Source organism: Streptopelia decaocto (genome assembly GCF_964273445.1).
Source record: "Streptopelia decaocto genome assembly, chromosome: 3".
Classification (NCBI taxonomy): domain Eukaryota; kingdom Metazoa; phylum Chordata; class Aves; order Columbiformes; family Columbidae; genus Streptopelia; species Streptopelia decaocto.
This window is the reverse complement of record NC_138656.1, coordinates 63,978,619-63,994,724: the sequence shown is the minus strand read 5'-3', so window position 1 is coordinate 63,994,724 and position 16,106 is coordinate 63,978,619. Positions and strand designations below refer to the sequence as shown.

The following is a 16,106-nucleotide window of genomic DNA, read 5'->3' as shown; positions in this document are numbered from 1 at the left end:
CTGCAGATAGCGTGAGTAAGAGAGAAGGCAACAGGGAAGTGCTGCTCTGCATGGATACTTCCAGTGGTCTGCAAAAGTGCTGAACTGTAAGCACGCAACCCAAACAACATACAAAGCATCGAGCTGGAAAAAAAGAAAAAATTACATAAACTCAAAAATTTTTCTGAAGTCTATCTGTGTCTAATTGAAAGACACAAAAACAAGACTAGTCTCTGATATTCTTTAGAGTGAGTCCTGAAAATGACCTCGGTCTGCCAGGGCCAAACTCGAGGGACCTGATAGACAAGTAAGTGGCTGCAGCCACCACAGCCACTCTCGGGTAGGGCACAGAGCTTTACACAACCACTTCCATGTCCGTGTAATCGATCTAAAGCTCAGACACAGCGAGAAAGAGGACAGACTTGAGTTAACACTTTGACTCTACCAAGCAACACTGTGAGAAGCAGAACAAAACATTTCCTAATTTTGCGTGTGTTTACTCATGACTTGCTCTTTCCAGAGTGGCTTCTGCTCACTTTCCATAGACCCCGAAAGAAGCCTGGGGCACATGCTAAAGATTAAGTTGATCCTGAAACTAGAGCTGGTCCTTCTGGTAAAGAGATACACTAGACCTCAGTAACCAAACATATCCAGGGTCAAATTCATCCCTGGTTTCAACCTTTGGCCTCCTGTGTGTATATCTGTATATATCATGTAAACTGTTTAATGCACCCTCCCCTCAAGACTTTTGTCATGCTAATGTGGCCTATATGTGACCTACATACTTCCTACCAGCCTGGGAGGGATCTGATGTTAACAAACAATAAAGTAGTAGCTCCTATTTCAGTCCATATCCAAGGGTGCTGCGTACAGCAAATGTCTTGGTAATGCTGAGCGCATTTTAAAGGTCTGTGAATGTTGCTGTGGTGGGAATTTTCTTCCTGTTCATATAGCTTTGCTCCTGTTGTTGTGCATTCATTGACTAGGAAGCAGCTGTAAGAGGAAGCAGCCTTGGCGTTCTGCCAACTACATGCAACATTTCCTGAGAGAAATGCAAGTGTGATACAGAAAAATGTAAACATCGTCTGTCAGGATGTGAAAACTGTATTTTACATAACTCTTGGACCCTGTCCTTGGTTCACAGTGCTATGTAAAGATCACATCAAATGATGGGAATTCTGATGGGGTGAAGGTTACGTTTTGGGTTTCTTTTTAACAGGACATGGAAATATCGCAAGTGTCAGCCTTGCTAGTTTTGCTACAGAACCCAGAGTATACCCCGATGGAGGTATGCTGATATATCTTAATTATAATTGGAAAGTTAGAATGGCTGATTTTTTTTTTGACTGACAAAGCATTTCTCCAAAATGCTAACCCACATAAGATTTTAAATAGAAAATATAAAACTTTGCAATCTTTTCACTAACACACTCTTACTCCAGCCACAGATTCCTCATTTATCATGTAAAATAAAAAGCAGAAACAAACTCTTTAATTAAAAAATACAACCACGTTTCAGTCTGTTTCCCTATCAAGAAGTAAACGTTACAGCTCCTTTCCCTTGTATTATACATGGTACACACAATTATTTCATGTTTGCCAGTTCATTATGCTTTGAGGTTGCCCTTCTACAGAGGTTTTATCTAACATTCTTCCCTTGTAGCTAATCCTGCGCATTCAGAAGGACAACTGCAGTCCTAGAGTAAACTGACTTCTGCTGCCTCTCTGTTTAAGCTAACAAGTATTTAACTTTTCAGCTGCTTTATTCTTTCCCTTTTATTTCTTGAGATGTCTCAACCAACACAGTTATTTACTCCTTTTCACAGGCATCCAAAGATAATTACGTTTTTCTTTCGTAGCTGTTGAACATATTGCTAGCTTTGCAGGTCTTTAATGAGTGTTACGGACTGTTAAAATGATAACGTCTTTTGACGGCATAATAGACGACTCTGAATTTTCTTTTCATTTCCTGTGGACACATTCTGTACCTACATGAAACAAAGAGGCACTTAAAGCCAGTAAGTGAGCGTCCATCCAAAAAACCTCAACAATCTACCTCAAAATCTACCAACAAAAACAACTTAGGAACTCATTGAACTGTTCTGTTTCAGCAGGAGCAGGCGAATAAAACTTAATGGTTTTTTATTATTCCCTGAGTTTGCTTCCACTGTTTAGGCAAGAATCCAAGTGTGTCAGACTGGCAAGAAAGGAGGAGTAAGCACAGGTTCACACAGCCGATGTATGCTCTAAGGGCAAACCATTATCATCTTCAGTCTGGCAGAAGCACTTGGGAAAGCAGCATTCAAATACCAAATTAGGAACAGAGCCATCACCTTTGGAGAAGGGCCAAACAGAGTCAATCACTCTAGCAGTTTTAAGACATCTTAATTTAAGCTTTGGATTTTTTTATAGATGTCTGAGATTATATTAATATTTTCCAGGTAAATTGGTACTACTTCTCTGTCAAAGGGGGTTTCCATTTTAAAATAAAGTCTTTGGATTTAGATTTCGTAAATACTTGGTACCTCCAAAACATCAGGCATTATTTTCTTTTTGCCTTGAATTCATTCACTGCATAACACTGATCTGCTCGTCATTCTGGAGGTAAGATCACAGCACAGCACTCAAACAGGTGCGGTGCTTTTAACACCACCAAACTTGCGTGGTTTGACTGCAAACTGAACTGGCTTTTTTCTTCCTGCTCCAATCTTGGGAGCAAAGCCCATTTTTGCATGTTGTATCAGGATGTAAGCAGAGTGTGTTTGCCATCCACATCGCAAACTGTGCTGAGGAGCTCTAGCATATGGGATTTGCCTTTCAGAACTTCCCATTTCTGAAGAGTTCATCAGGATCACTGGAAAAAAAGAACCAGATGTGATAAAAACTCTGTAATAATTGCTTGGTAATTTTCCAGCTCTGAATCCTACAGTGTGGTTTATTGACACAAACACCAGGCATCTCTTCCTTCCCTTGTGCTGAACCAGCAGTTTGGCAGTCCTCCCAATTTTTTACTGTTCCTGTTAGAGAGAGGTCTACTGAGAGGGAGGGAGAGAGGGAAGGAGGGAAGGAAGGAAGGATTAACAGCACCTCTAGAAACACAGAGATTTGGTGACATTCTCATCTGGTTTATACTCATCTCTCCCACTTCGACTTTCAAGCACATCCTGTATTGTCTGTTGCTGGTTTTGAAGTTTTCAAAGTAACCGTTTTTCCAGAATACAACTGGCCAGTATTCTAGAACTGGAGCAGAAGTTTATTGGGTGGCTTAATTACAGATAAGTAACTTGCAGTAGGGAACTTGATCTGCCTGTCTGCTTATTTAAGTAGCTATAGGGTTCAGTGTAACACCTATGTGCTATCCAGTCCCCTGGAAGTACAAAACAACCCAACATACAAACAGTGTAGAATAGCAATGCAATATTTTACAGCTGAAATGGCTGCCAGTTAATATCCTGATCTCTACAGTGATGGGTATGGTGGTATATCAGATGTGGTACAACCCATACTTTGAAGAAACCTAAGATGATTCAGGGCAGCCACCCTTTTATTATTGGACCTGAAGAACAGTAGAAAGCTTTGTCAAAGTCTTTCATCAAAATTCATAGTCTCAAAACTGAAAGTAAGGAATCAGCTAAGGACTTCTGTGATGCTCTGTCCTGCCTCCAGTGAGAGGGAGGGGCCTTCCCTCAGTACTGCACCCCTCTTTTGTCATCACAATCCAATCACAATCCAGTCCTACGCACACAGAATGCTATTTCTTTTCCATTTTCCTTAAAAAGGTAAACAAATTTTTTCTTCCATTCCTATTCCTCTTTCATTTTGAGCTGCAGATCCATAGCCAGTTCTCACTTTTTTGGGATGTTTATAGTCAATTTGGTTTTGTTCTCTTCTATGCACTGATGAGCTTATGTATATCGCTTCATTTCCTGTGCTGCACAGCTGAGATAAACCAGAAGGTATAAATTAAGGATCAGGAAAGACCTAAGGATAAGCTATGAGAGGAGACTTCTCCCAGATGACTCGATGATAAGATTATCACTGATAACACACAAGGTTTCACAGATGGGTCAACGGACACTACCTACAGCCACACTTAAAAGTTTTACACCAGAACCATGCAGGCCAGAACAGGTTCCTCAGATGAACTTCATTTTCTTTCCCTGAAAAGTTACTGGAAATATGGACCTATGTAGTCGGTTGTGTAGTTGAAAGCCCACAAACCACAAGGTGAAGAAAAAAAAAACAAAAAAAACCCCCCCCCAAAAAATAAGAGAGTTGCTTGGCATTACCTTTTGCTCCATCTTGTGTTTCATTTCTGTTTTCACTTGTTCCCACAGTTGAGGGTTCACTTCCATCACAGACCTAAGAAAGGAACAACAAATATGCATGCCTATAAAAAATAAATGCACAGTTGCAGAAACTCTTTTGATTCTGTGCAGGATCAAAACACATAGTCCTGTAGTTGAGGGGTATGCAGAAGCACACCTGTGTGTTTCAGTAGAAAACCCTTTGCCAAAGTCTAAAGGGATCTGAAATCTAGGTAATTAAAAATTAGTAATTAAGTCAATTCCCCCTCTTCCTAAAAGGATAAGTGGGTATAAGACTTTATTTTCCAGAGTTGTAAAGAATAAGAAAATGTAGTCTTTAACCTGAAACCCTAGTTTGCACTGGAAAAGATATGGAAAGGGAATCTGGAGGAAGTATATTGACTGACTCAATCCAAATTCCTTCCTCTTGCAAAATATTCTATGATTGCCTCCCCTACGGAACAATCCCATCCCTTTTGCACAACAGCCTGACATTAATATCTGTGATTACAGCTCAGATTCCCAACAGCAAAACAAGGACACTTTGAAAAGACAATAAAGCAGGAAAGGATGTGAACCACCTTCTCCTTTCTACAATGCTGCACTACCCGGTCTTAAGATTTGTCACATTCCATGAACTGGATAACACCTATTATTTAAAAAAAATATTTCAGAGCATGTAGAAAATCTATGCCCTTATCTATATGAGTATACATATACCCAGATATGTTTTTACCCATGTATTATTTCTGTTGTGTTTTGGTAACTCAGATCAACAATGAATGCTTAGCACGCTGGATTTTTAATGGTATTTTATGCAAGCACTGTGTAACTCTATACTTACTGAGAAAAAAGGAAAGTTTTAAAGATTCCTCCTACCAACACAAATCTGTATACTTTTTTTTAATTATTATTCTCTCAAATCAGGGATATTCAGAGGTGCAAGAAGATAGTCTGACTGCCCAGAAAATGATTATTATTTCACAGAGCAGTAGAAGCAGACTGGGAAGCTGTCAAGGTACCTAAAGTCTAGCTTCTCTTTGGGAACATGGCAGGAAATTTAGTAGAAACATCAGCACAATTGTTGCATTGATGTGAAACATCAACACTATTGTTTTACCTTTCCTCCTGCTTTCCTCCAGGTGAAGGGAGGTTACAGGATTTTTGGAAGCTATTATTAAACCGGAATGACTTCACACAGCTGCAGATGGCTTCAGTCCTCTTTTGTCACATAAAAAGCTCTCTAATGATGGCAGAGTAACAAAGCACTGACATAAGTTACCTAGGGAGGTTGTAGAAGCTACTTCACTATGGGCTTTCTGTAATAAATCAGGTGAATAATCACGAGCAAAGGTTTCTGAATAATTATCTTGCTTTGGAGAAAGGAATGTAGTATAGGTTTGAGTGCCTACACTTGTATTATTTTATTTCACTCCACTCAAGGAGACAGGTTTAGAAGGATTTTTTTCAGTTATTTCTCTACGTAATAAGTATTCTAACCTTCTGTTTTATACATCTTAAATGGCTACAATCACTTGTTTGTATCAATATCAAAACACGTAGTTTAAGAGACTCAGAAGTCTACTGAACACTGTGATGTGACTTCCAAACATTACAATATGTAACTTAAATACAAGAACATGGGTATTTCCTGTGCTTTACTGAAATAACATACTTGAAAGGGAAATTTTATTGCTTTAAGCTATATGATATTTTACATAAATTGCTCTGCTTGTAATTCTTAGGTATAGTCAATTCCAAATCAGATCCCGGAAAGCTTTTACAGAGTTAATATCCCTTGTGCAACCACATGCAAAGCAGAACAGTGAAAGGGAAGTTGTGCATCCAGGACATACATTTGAGCTTACAAACTTCCCTCACTACATTTCACCTCTATTTAATTTGAAAGGAGTTGTGGAAGGAGAGGAAGCTGTTGGAGGGGAAAGAGGAACTGAAATCCTCTCAAAATCCACCATGCTTTCCACCACGGCTACCATTGCGCTGAATGGCAGCAGCAAGAATGAGGGATGGGGCCGAGGTCAGGTAAATTACCCCTGCACTTCCACCAGGTAAGAGCCTTCTTACAGCTGAAGATCTCACTGCTTTTGGGGGAGTAGAGAGGACACATACATTTTTCCAGAGAAGAACAACTCTAATCATAGTCTCCATTTCCCTCCTTCCCCTTTCCTGTGTGTGGCAGAGGAACTCTCCTGTTCCATAGCCCAGGAGAGGACACAAGGACCCCTCAGAGCAACTTCCCACACACAGTTTAACGACACACACAGGCCCAGTGAGTCAGTACAAGGTCTAAGCCCCCAGCTGACAGGCATAAAAGCCTAGTCAAAATTGAGTACATTAGGTTGATGTCCCATTTTTGTTTCTCTTTTTTTAAAAACAAACAAACAAACAAAAAGCAAAACAAAAAACAAAACAAACAAACAAACAAAAACACCAGTAACTTAGAGCTACTGCTCTGGCAGACACCTCAGGATGACTGCTGGCCACTACCACTGTTGTTAGTTCTTTGGGTGATTGTTATCATGAGGTTTGCATCTGCATTAAAAGTAATTCCGATTAGTATCTTGACCATGGAGTGGTTGTTTTATTCATCACCAATATACATACTTCTTTCTACACACTAAATTGTAATGTCATGTATGGACCAATGCTACTCCCATAAATTCAGTAAAAAATTCCCTTGGAAATCAGTGAAAAGTTAGACACAAATCTTCTGGAAATATTCCTTTTGTGTCTGTGCGTCCCTTTTCCCTTCCCTCACTCCCACATGCCCCTCTCTTCTCTCTGCCAGAATCAAACAAAACCACAGACAGGAACTTACTTTTCCCTTTGAGTCATCTTGTAGCCGGAAGATATCTCTGACATCAGGAATCTGGTGCTGTTTGTTTTTTTTTCTCATGGTTTGCGTGACAGTCTCTACTCGCTTTTCTACCGCTGCCTTCTGGGTTCGGGTCAGCGTGGACAGGAACACCACGCTTTCTAGGGAGTCACCAGAGCTCTCGCCGAACAGATTTGACAGACCTGCCTCCTTCAGCCATTCTTCTTCCAGTTCTCCCTCTGAGCAAGGCAAAGAGAAAAAGGTATAAACGTTGGCTTTCAAGTTTGGTTAAGCAGACTGGATGTTAATAACGCAATATACTTAACGCAGTTCACAGAGAAAGTACTAAGGGGATCCACAATTAAGAACAATTACTTAAACTATCATGACTTGGAAAAACCCTGTTGTTTCTAAAGAGCTTCCAAAGTGTTAACATATGATAGAAAAGCTTTTAAAATAGTTAATCCAATACAGATTGCTATAGTGCAATCTTTATAATAATCTATAGCACTTCTATTAAATTATATACCATTTTATAAATGTACCTAGATATAAATGTGTATGGGGATGTCTGAAAACTTCTGATCATTGCTGCTTCATTGATTTTTAGTTCAATCCTCAATCTTTTTAGCTCTTTTACTGACAGGATTTTGCCCACTTTTCTTGATACATTAATTCTACAGCTCTCCACTAGCTCAATTTAATGAAGGACAAACCAGGCTTCAGGAGTCACCTTAATGCTATTTTTTAATCAGTTCTTATGACATGGTCTACAGCCTGCTGACAGCCCATGACACAATTATTGCTGTAGTCTTATAGTTGATAAGGTATCCTTTACTGACAGATCACTGCACATGAATGATGAGAAAGCTATTGAATACTGTCATTGATGGCAAAACTTCTGCTTCTGAAATCAGCATCTCTCTAATGATACTTTCTTTAAAACCCTAAGTTTTGTCTGTAGCAGCTGGGCTTGTGCTGAATGCCAGCAACCGTCTCAAACATTCAAGCCACATTTCCATTTATTGGATAACTAAAAGTACTCCAAAGCTGGCATGTCATCTTCACTATTGACTGCAACTTCCCACAGTGCCCCGTGCACATCCAAGTGGGCACCTGAATATTAACAGTGTTCAGAAAACAGGCACAAAATTTTAAGTATGAATTTTGTTATGGCTGTGAGGCCAAATCTTGACAAACTCTCTCAGATTCTGCTATTGGGGCAAGAAAGAAGTGCTACACTCATTCTTCCAAGCAGATGTGAGCAAGGTATACCTCTTCCCTCCCCTGCCTCGCCTTTGCATGTCCAGGTCTCAAGCAAGCCCCTGCCAAGGCAGGCCCATCAGCCAGGTGCAGTCTCCCACATGTTCAGCAGTACCTGTACCCAAGCGAGGTGCTGCACATTAGGCAAGGTGTGGGGCAGAGCAACATCTGCTCCAGCTCATCAACTCAACTCAGCTGACTCGCTTGGGCTCCATGCCAGTCTGCGACTCAAGCTGGAGCAGCAATTAAGGGGAAATAGGCTATGTATAAATAAAAAAAGGAAAGGTGGGTTTCGGAGTGCAGAGCCTGAAAGTGTAACAGCATCAGTGAGCTGGGGTGGCAGAAGAGGCTTGTGCTGCAGAACAAGGGGCTCTGCTGCTCTAGAGAAAGCCTCGCAGCTCTGTCAGATGCCCTGCTCCCCGGATATGCGGGCTAGGAGCCTGCTGCTTTCTCCAGAGGTCACACTGCCACCCTCTTCAGAGCACTTGTAAATAGCAGCAATGTTTCAAAATGCCTAGGCTGTTAGAATTGCAAATCCCTTTGAAAGCAAATGGAGCACATTCTTCTCACTCACATAGACGCCATACGAAAAGCTCACCATTTTAATTTACTGACACTGTGGGCCTCTTGTAAGAATGGCAGAAGGGCAGATACTGCACTGTTAAAAATAATTTTTGAGAGAAGAGTGGAATTAAGGACATTACTCCTCTTTTACGTGATAGGACAAGAAAAATACAGAAATTGCCCAACTTCTTCTAAGATCAGGCCCATAACCGATGCTTCTGAGAAACAAATATAGTACAACTGAACAGTCACAACAGTTACAAGCGTAGAAAGTTACTCACTAAACTTAAACTGGTTAATCATTGGCTTGTCTTCTAAAGCGTGAGGTTTCTATCCACAATAGCTACAATAACGAACAACATATACAAAGAGTGAAAGGATAAGTTAGTTTAACAGTAAACTGCAAATGAAGCTTTGATTGTTGTGATTTGCAAGTACAGGAAACTTTCTGAGGTTCTGCAAATAACATTTAAAGGAAAAACAGCCTTTTACTTATCTCTGAGACAATTCTCTTTCAGGGCACCACCTGTTTCTGGTGGTATGTATCAGAGGCAACAGGATTTTCAACATGGGTGTTCAGTAGAGTGACCTCCTCTTTGATTTAAGTGTGTTAGGTGGGTGCCATCTCTTTAAGACTTAAAGAAAAATCCCTAAACAGCAATCATTCACAAGAGTGGATTTCATTACCATCTGGCTCTTTCACCACAAGTGCTACTCGTTCCTCATTATTATTTCCTCTGGTTTCATGGATGTTTTCAAGTTCTTTCCAGTAGTCATCCATAGACAGTTCATCCAAGGAGTCCTGGGATCCTGAGCGGTCAAATGATGCTCCATCAGGTGTCTTCTTGGAATGGTCATGGTTCATTGTATACTGACCAGACCGACGACTATAAACATAAACCAAAAAGCAATTTTTGGTTAGCATTTTAAGATACAGGGTATATTTATATCTGTGAAGGCAGTTGGTAATTAATTGTGTCAGAGTATCAAAGCAAACTACTATAAACAGGCAAACCAAGATACTGAAAACTATTTTTAATATCTGGAACAGATTTTTAATTTAACTTTTCTGCTACATGCATCTCCCACTCTGGAAGGGCATAGGAGTCTGTATTAAAGAACAAATAATGAATCCAAGTTCTAGTAATGCTAGTTACACCAAACCTCTAATTCAATTCACAAGTCAGTTTCACAGACCTCATGGTATGTATCTTCCTATCACCATTGCTCATAACAAATTTTTCAAAAGTGTCTTTCTGCCTGAGTAAATTCTTATAGCTTGACAGTGTCCCTACATTTTTACTTCGCTATTCTGCTTTTGTTATCGGTGTTTAGTCTGGTATCTATGACCTGAATTACAGCTGGGAAAGTACAAAGTAGAATTACTGAGGTTACAACTTGTGAAGTAAAACTAGTGAGTCCAAACGTTTAAGAAAGGCCACTATTTGTTTCTGTCTTGCTTCCTCTCTGACTGAAAGCTTACAATATTTATAGTTTGGTGTTAGTTTTTGGGTCACTCTGCCAAACATATGTTGCTAAGGCTTTCAAAAGGTTCTTTCATCTTAAGTATAGCTGCAACTAGAAAAAAGAAACTAACAAGCTAAAACCTCTAGGTCTCATCTAGAACTCATTAAGTCACTGGCAAAAATTACCACTGACCTAGCAAAGAATTCCTCTTAAAAAGTGCAAAGGTTATAATTACGTTATCGAAGTTACAGGTCATTCTTACGGTCAAACACATCAAATCAAAAGCCACAAACTGGTTCAAAGTATCAGAAAGAGGACATGGATTACATGAGTAGCAACCTGATCTAACTTAAAAGCAGCCATACTTCAGGTTTGGGGCATATCGGACAAGATTATCACCAGTGGTCATTTCTAAACTGAGTAACTCTAGTATTATGACAGTATATCAAAATACTTCCTTGTATTAAAAAATAGTATGTTCTTAACATTTCAGGAACAGCTACAGATGTCTTTTATGTCTGAATTTGTCTCCATATTTTAAAAAAGGGGCCACGGTTTGGGGTTAAATAATAAATATCACTTATTCTGAGAGAAGAACATATCAAAGATCAAGCACTGTGGATTTATCACAATGTAAATGCTGTAAATTAAGTCCTACCCCATTTGGCTGGCTTTGCAAGTTTATCTAGAATTAAAACAAAAGCACCTCGTCCTTACATTTTATCTTGGGACAACTGACGCTTGTTAGCTGCCCCTAAGTAAAAAAAGCCATACCTTTCTCTCTGAAGATAAGCCCCTTGTGTGTCCAAGTCACAAATCCTTTCACACCATACGTGCTTGATTCTCTGATAAGAAATACTAACCATATGGACTTTGCCTTTAAAGGTAAAGAGCCTTATGAAAGGGCTGAGTTTCCACCCGCCCTGCCTCCCTCCTCCAGGTACAAGTTAATGAATGACAATGAATTACCAAGCCAATAGGCACCCCAAAACCATTCCTTAACCTGCCCTTCTTTGAAATCCCAGGAAAAAATACATACAAAGGAGTATTCAGGTTCTGCATCAATGGTAATAACAACATCTTGGTAGTAGAGCATGTTACCAAACCAATACGATTTCTCCATGTAGCTACCTTTGCTCTTGAACTTCTCCCGACAGGTTTGTCCTGTGTGTGACCTGTGCTGCCTGTGAATCCAACACTAATCACTGCAGAAGGATGTTCATGGAGCCACATCAGAAGCATTCCCAGCAGCCAACGTAGGTCTCAGGTGTGGCCAAAGCAGGTCGGGTTTCCCAGCCCTTGCCTGGGCTTCCCTCCTCCTGTGGCTGAAGGTGCTCAGAGCCGACCGGGTCCCTCTCACAAAGAGACTCTGCACACTTGAACTCAGCCTGAGGGAGGTCAGATTTCAGCTTATCGTCCCTAGGCTTAACCCTGCCGACCTGCTCAACAGCTCTTCAGTGGCCTTTCACCTTTGGAACAAACTGCTCTCACTGACCCACCTAGGCTGAAATGTAACCACCACAGCACACCAAGCGGAAGACAGAGCTAACAGATCAAATATGTTAAAAGTGTGCACCTGGGGGACTCTGGCAGGCTGCAGTGGGACATGCTGCAGCAGACCACAGCTTGGTGCCACACTCCCAGGGCAGTACTCCTTGGGTTCCTCCAGAGAAGCCAGCCCATCACCTTCCCTGGACTAAGTCCTGTCTCACAGATGAGAAGTCTGTGTCCTCAAATGCACAGGTGACACCCAGGACAGAGCATTCATGACCATTTTCAAGGTCCTGTGAGCATTTGCTGTACATTAAAACAACTCCACTAACTCTCAGAGACTGTGCTCTACCCTTCGTGCCTTACCCTTCAATCACCAGGCACAGACCTGCTCTACTCGACCAAACATAGCTGCTTGTCTTGTAAGGCTCCCCCCGGCCTGACCTCTGCTTCTCAGTAATGAATCGATACAGCAACTCCCAGCTTCCATCAAGCAGTAACGCCACTTCTAATTGTGAAAGCCCTCAGAGAGGGAAAGACACCAACAAGCCAGGGGAACCTTCCAAGAAATATTCACCTCAAAAACCTCACTGCTCTGCTGCGAATCTCTCCTTCAAAATCCATGCTGCTTTAGGCTCATTCACAGCCTGATGTTTCTATCGGGTAGGACAGAGAGAGGCTCGGGCTGGGAGAGAACTGCTAAAACTTTATCTGACAGAGCAGGTCAGATCTGATTTTCACCTCACTTAGCTCAACATTTCTTGCTTCACATGCCCCACTGGGGAAAGTGGCTCCAGGCATCCCCATCTCTGTCTCTCCCTCTGTGCACAGAGACACGAATGAGAACGGCCCTTTGAGGATATCAAGGACAGCCCTGATATCATAGGGTTGGTGTAGGTGAGAGAAGAAAAACAATTTTTTAAATGCCCAGTATAGGGAAAAATAGGTTGCCAAGTAACATTTTTATTTCTAGGTATTTATTGGCAAGACCAAGAACATGGGATTTCTGCTGTGACCTTCCACCGAATGAAATCCTTTTCCAAACATATGCTTAGTAAGCATTAGTTCCACATCACACAATAAAAATGCATAGGTGGGAACAAGTTAAGGCCAAGAAAAAAAAAGAGAGGAGAAAAGGAAAAGCAATAAATCTTAGTAAGAATAGTACAAGGAATCTGGAGGAGAGATCTGATTTTTAAAAATAATTAATCCCACATTCACAGCCTCATTTAAAAAAAAATAAAAATCAATCTTAAAGTTATTTCAAATACCCAATGTTGCAACCTTTAAAACTTTGTAGAAGACTGCCTTCCAAAAAATTATCAGTAGGAAATAAGCACAGTTCACTGCAAAAAAAAAAAGCTATTATTGAGGTTGCAGAAGATAGGTTACTTCTCCAGCACATTCTGAAGTTTTTAGGTGTTATATTTTTTCTGTTTAAAATGTGAAGAATGCAGCTGCTTTTCACAAGTATCTTTAAGGAGATGTCTTTTCTTCTCCCAGAAAAAGTAAGGTACTGCTAACAAACACTAGTCACTTAAAGTCATTTTCAAACACTACTTGTTTAGCATTTCAGATTACTAAATTGTAAGTTTACTCTCCAGCACCTTTCTTCCCCCAGAAAGCTTGTATTTCCATTAAGGTCTTTGCTAACAACACTCTCAAGTTCTATTAAAATCTTATTAACATCTATTTCCAATCACTAGTAAATAGTTTACTCTTCAAACAGCTTTACAGGGAGTACTGAAATACTCTCATTTCCAAATTACACAGTTAGCTCTGACTTCTGGTACTCAGACATGTGCCCTTTGAAGCCGATGAGATTTTTGCCTATGTAGCTCAACACAAAACTGAGCCCCCAGTATAAAACACATTCTTCAATATAGTTATTGCAGTCTTTTACCAGAGTTAATCTTCTTGTCCCACCCACTAGAGATGCATTTATTTATTAGAAACGTCAAGGATATAAGACAAAGCACTCTAGCTCTTCCAGAGGGGAGCTATTAAAACCAATTATTGTAATGAACACCATTCCTAATATTTATACGGAAAGAAACCAGATTTAGGTTATCTCACTAAGCACTGATGAGCCTCACATTGTGGTACTTAAGGGAGAAGAACTGGGCACAAATATTTTCTTCAGCCTTCCCTTTCGTGACCAACTGTGGAAAACACAATTCTTCACATTAATCGTTGTTTTACATCATAATAAAAAACGTGCATTTCTCAGGTTCTGTCAGCCTGATTTTAATTTCATCAATAGGCACTTTTTACTAGTGCAGTCATCTTTATTCATTATTTTCTTTTCTGTGAAATCTCAATCTCCCTGTCTGTTCAGTGCCTTTATAGCGGTTCATAACTGAAACTTGTCACATGTAAACCACAACAGCTGGAGATTAATCAGTTAGTAAGGTGCACTTTCACTGCCATTTCAGATACATTCATTTCACTGAAAGCTAATTTTGTCTTTACTTCCAGTTTTCTCCATAAGAATTAAGGACTATGTTGTGTTTTAAAACAGCAAGTGATGAGAAAAAAAGATAACTTCATCATTTCTATAGTGCTAGCCACTAATTTTGAATCTGAATATGATCTTTCTACATTGCTATATAAACATCATAATTGTATGGCATCCTTATATATTATATATGGGCATGCGTGTATTAGATGTGTAAATACACTGAAATGTAGAAATACTAAAGGCAAGGATGTTCATGGTCATAAAAACTAGGGAATATAAATACACTGTTGAACCAAACCGAATAGATTAACAATGCTGAAAGCGAAATGGAGTTCCTTTAATAGGATTATTGCAGGTGAGCTCACCGACTCCAGGAAAGGACAAAGTCCAGCTACTAAATACTGCACGAACATAAAGCAAAAAGATACCAGTCCCTATAATCTGCGATCATCTCCTTGGGGAAAACAAACAAACAAAAAAACAAACACACACACGATAAAAGATAGAAAGCAAGGGAAAGGGAGAAGTAAGGAATGCCTTTTCTTCTTGGCCACAAATTAGAAAATTCTGTAGAGTCCTTTTTTCCACCTCCTTTTGTCAAATTTTGGGGTTCAAAATTCAGGCCTGGATCTTTCTTAAATAAAACCAGTTGTAACTATAAGAAGTGTCACAAGTGGAAGAAGGGAAGAGGCCACCTGATTAATTACTGGGTTTGACCTCAATTAGGATTCAGCTCTTTGGAATTAAACAAATATTGTCCTTTTCCACAGCTGCCTAACAAAGCCTATGGGAGTCTTAAACATCACCATTAAACAGGCTCAAATTGAAGGTCAATTCAATGTTCTATAAGACTAAAAGTTTCACAAACATTTGTATCAGCTAATTTCCAACATTGAGAGCAGTGCAAAAAAGCAATGTGTTATCAAGTGATATAATTACTTGTCAGACTACACTATTAAACCTCCTTAAACTGTACATTGAATATACAATCACCCATATGCTTGGCCTTAAAAGCTTCTTTAAGTAATCCTGTACATAAAGCACTGCTGCTGGGATTCTTGTACAGGCAACATCTTGAGCACTACATTCCCTTCAGGTACACCCTCTGGTACCCCAATAAACTAGCATTTCCCTTCCAGAGTTACATAAAATGATAAAAACACACCTGACTACAGCTATATTACAGCAGCAACTTCTGAAACCCCCACACAAAGGCAGTCATTACTCCCAAAGGCTTGTGTACATTTAGCCATTGGTAGTATTATTGCAGCCATACCTCAGCTGGTACTGGGCCTCACTGACTTTGAGCATCGTCCCAACACACGCTTAGACGTGTTAATAACCTGATAAACAAGACACACAAAGGTTGTGAGAGGGAAAAAGACAATGGGGGTATTTGGCCTGTAGAGGTGAAGCATGCTGTTCAAATTGAGGGTGCAAACCAGTGACAAAAGCAAAAACCATTCTCTGATCTCCGGAGTCTTTCACCACTGGACCACTGAGCATGAAAGATCGAGATCTGCCCCACGGCAAACTGCAAGGCAGATAAAAGGAAGCTTTGCTGCTGTGGGTATCTGACAGACTCCAGCTCTGTGGCTATAAATTGAGTAGCACTCTCAAAACAGAATTATCTTCTTGACACAGGAGTTACAAACTTAAGCAGTAATTTGCATAAGTAATTTTACATTTGTTCAAAGGCTAACTAGATTCAAACAATCGAAGTTGCCTATGGGTACTG

The 16,106-nt window shown here is 40.1% G+C and overlaps 1 protein-coding gene across 7 annotated transcripts in view; it reads right to left on the bottom strand.

Moving 5' to 3' along the window:
- ARHGAP18 (Rho GTPase activating protein 18) overlaps positions 1–16,106 on the bottom strand; it is a 66,543-nt gene that overhangs the window by 28,643 nt on the left and 21,794 nt on the right. For 5 of the 7 annotated variants that reach the window (XR_014183818.1, XR_014183819.1, XM_082050123.1 and 2 more), the window contains exons 2-4: positions 9,637–9,836; positions 7,126–7,361; positions 4,269–4,341 (exon numbers count right to left, since the gene is read on the bottom strand). Coding sequence is in view for 5 of the 7 variants with exons in the window: in XM_082050123.1 (XP_081906249.1) it covers positions 4,269–4,341; positions 7,126–7,361; positions 9,637–9,836 (509 nt within the window). In the remaining 2 variants the exon portion in view is untranslated. Of the gene's footprint in view, positions 1–4,268; positions 4,342–7,125; positions 7,362–9,230; positions 9,294–9,636; positions 9,837–15,644; positions 15,712–16,106 lie in introns of those variants that run through there. The other 2 variants (XM_082050125.1, XM_082050127.1) reach the window with 2 other exon arrangements.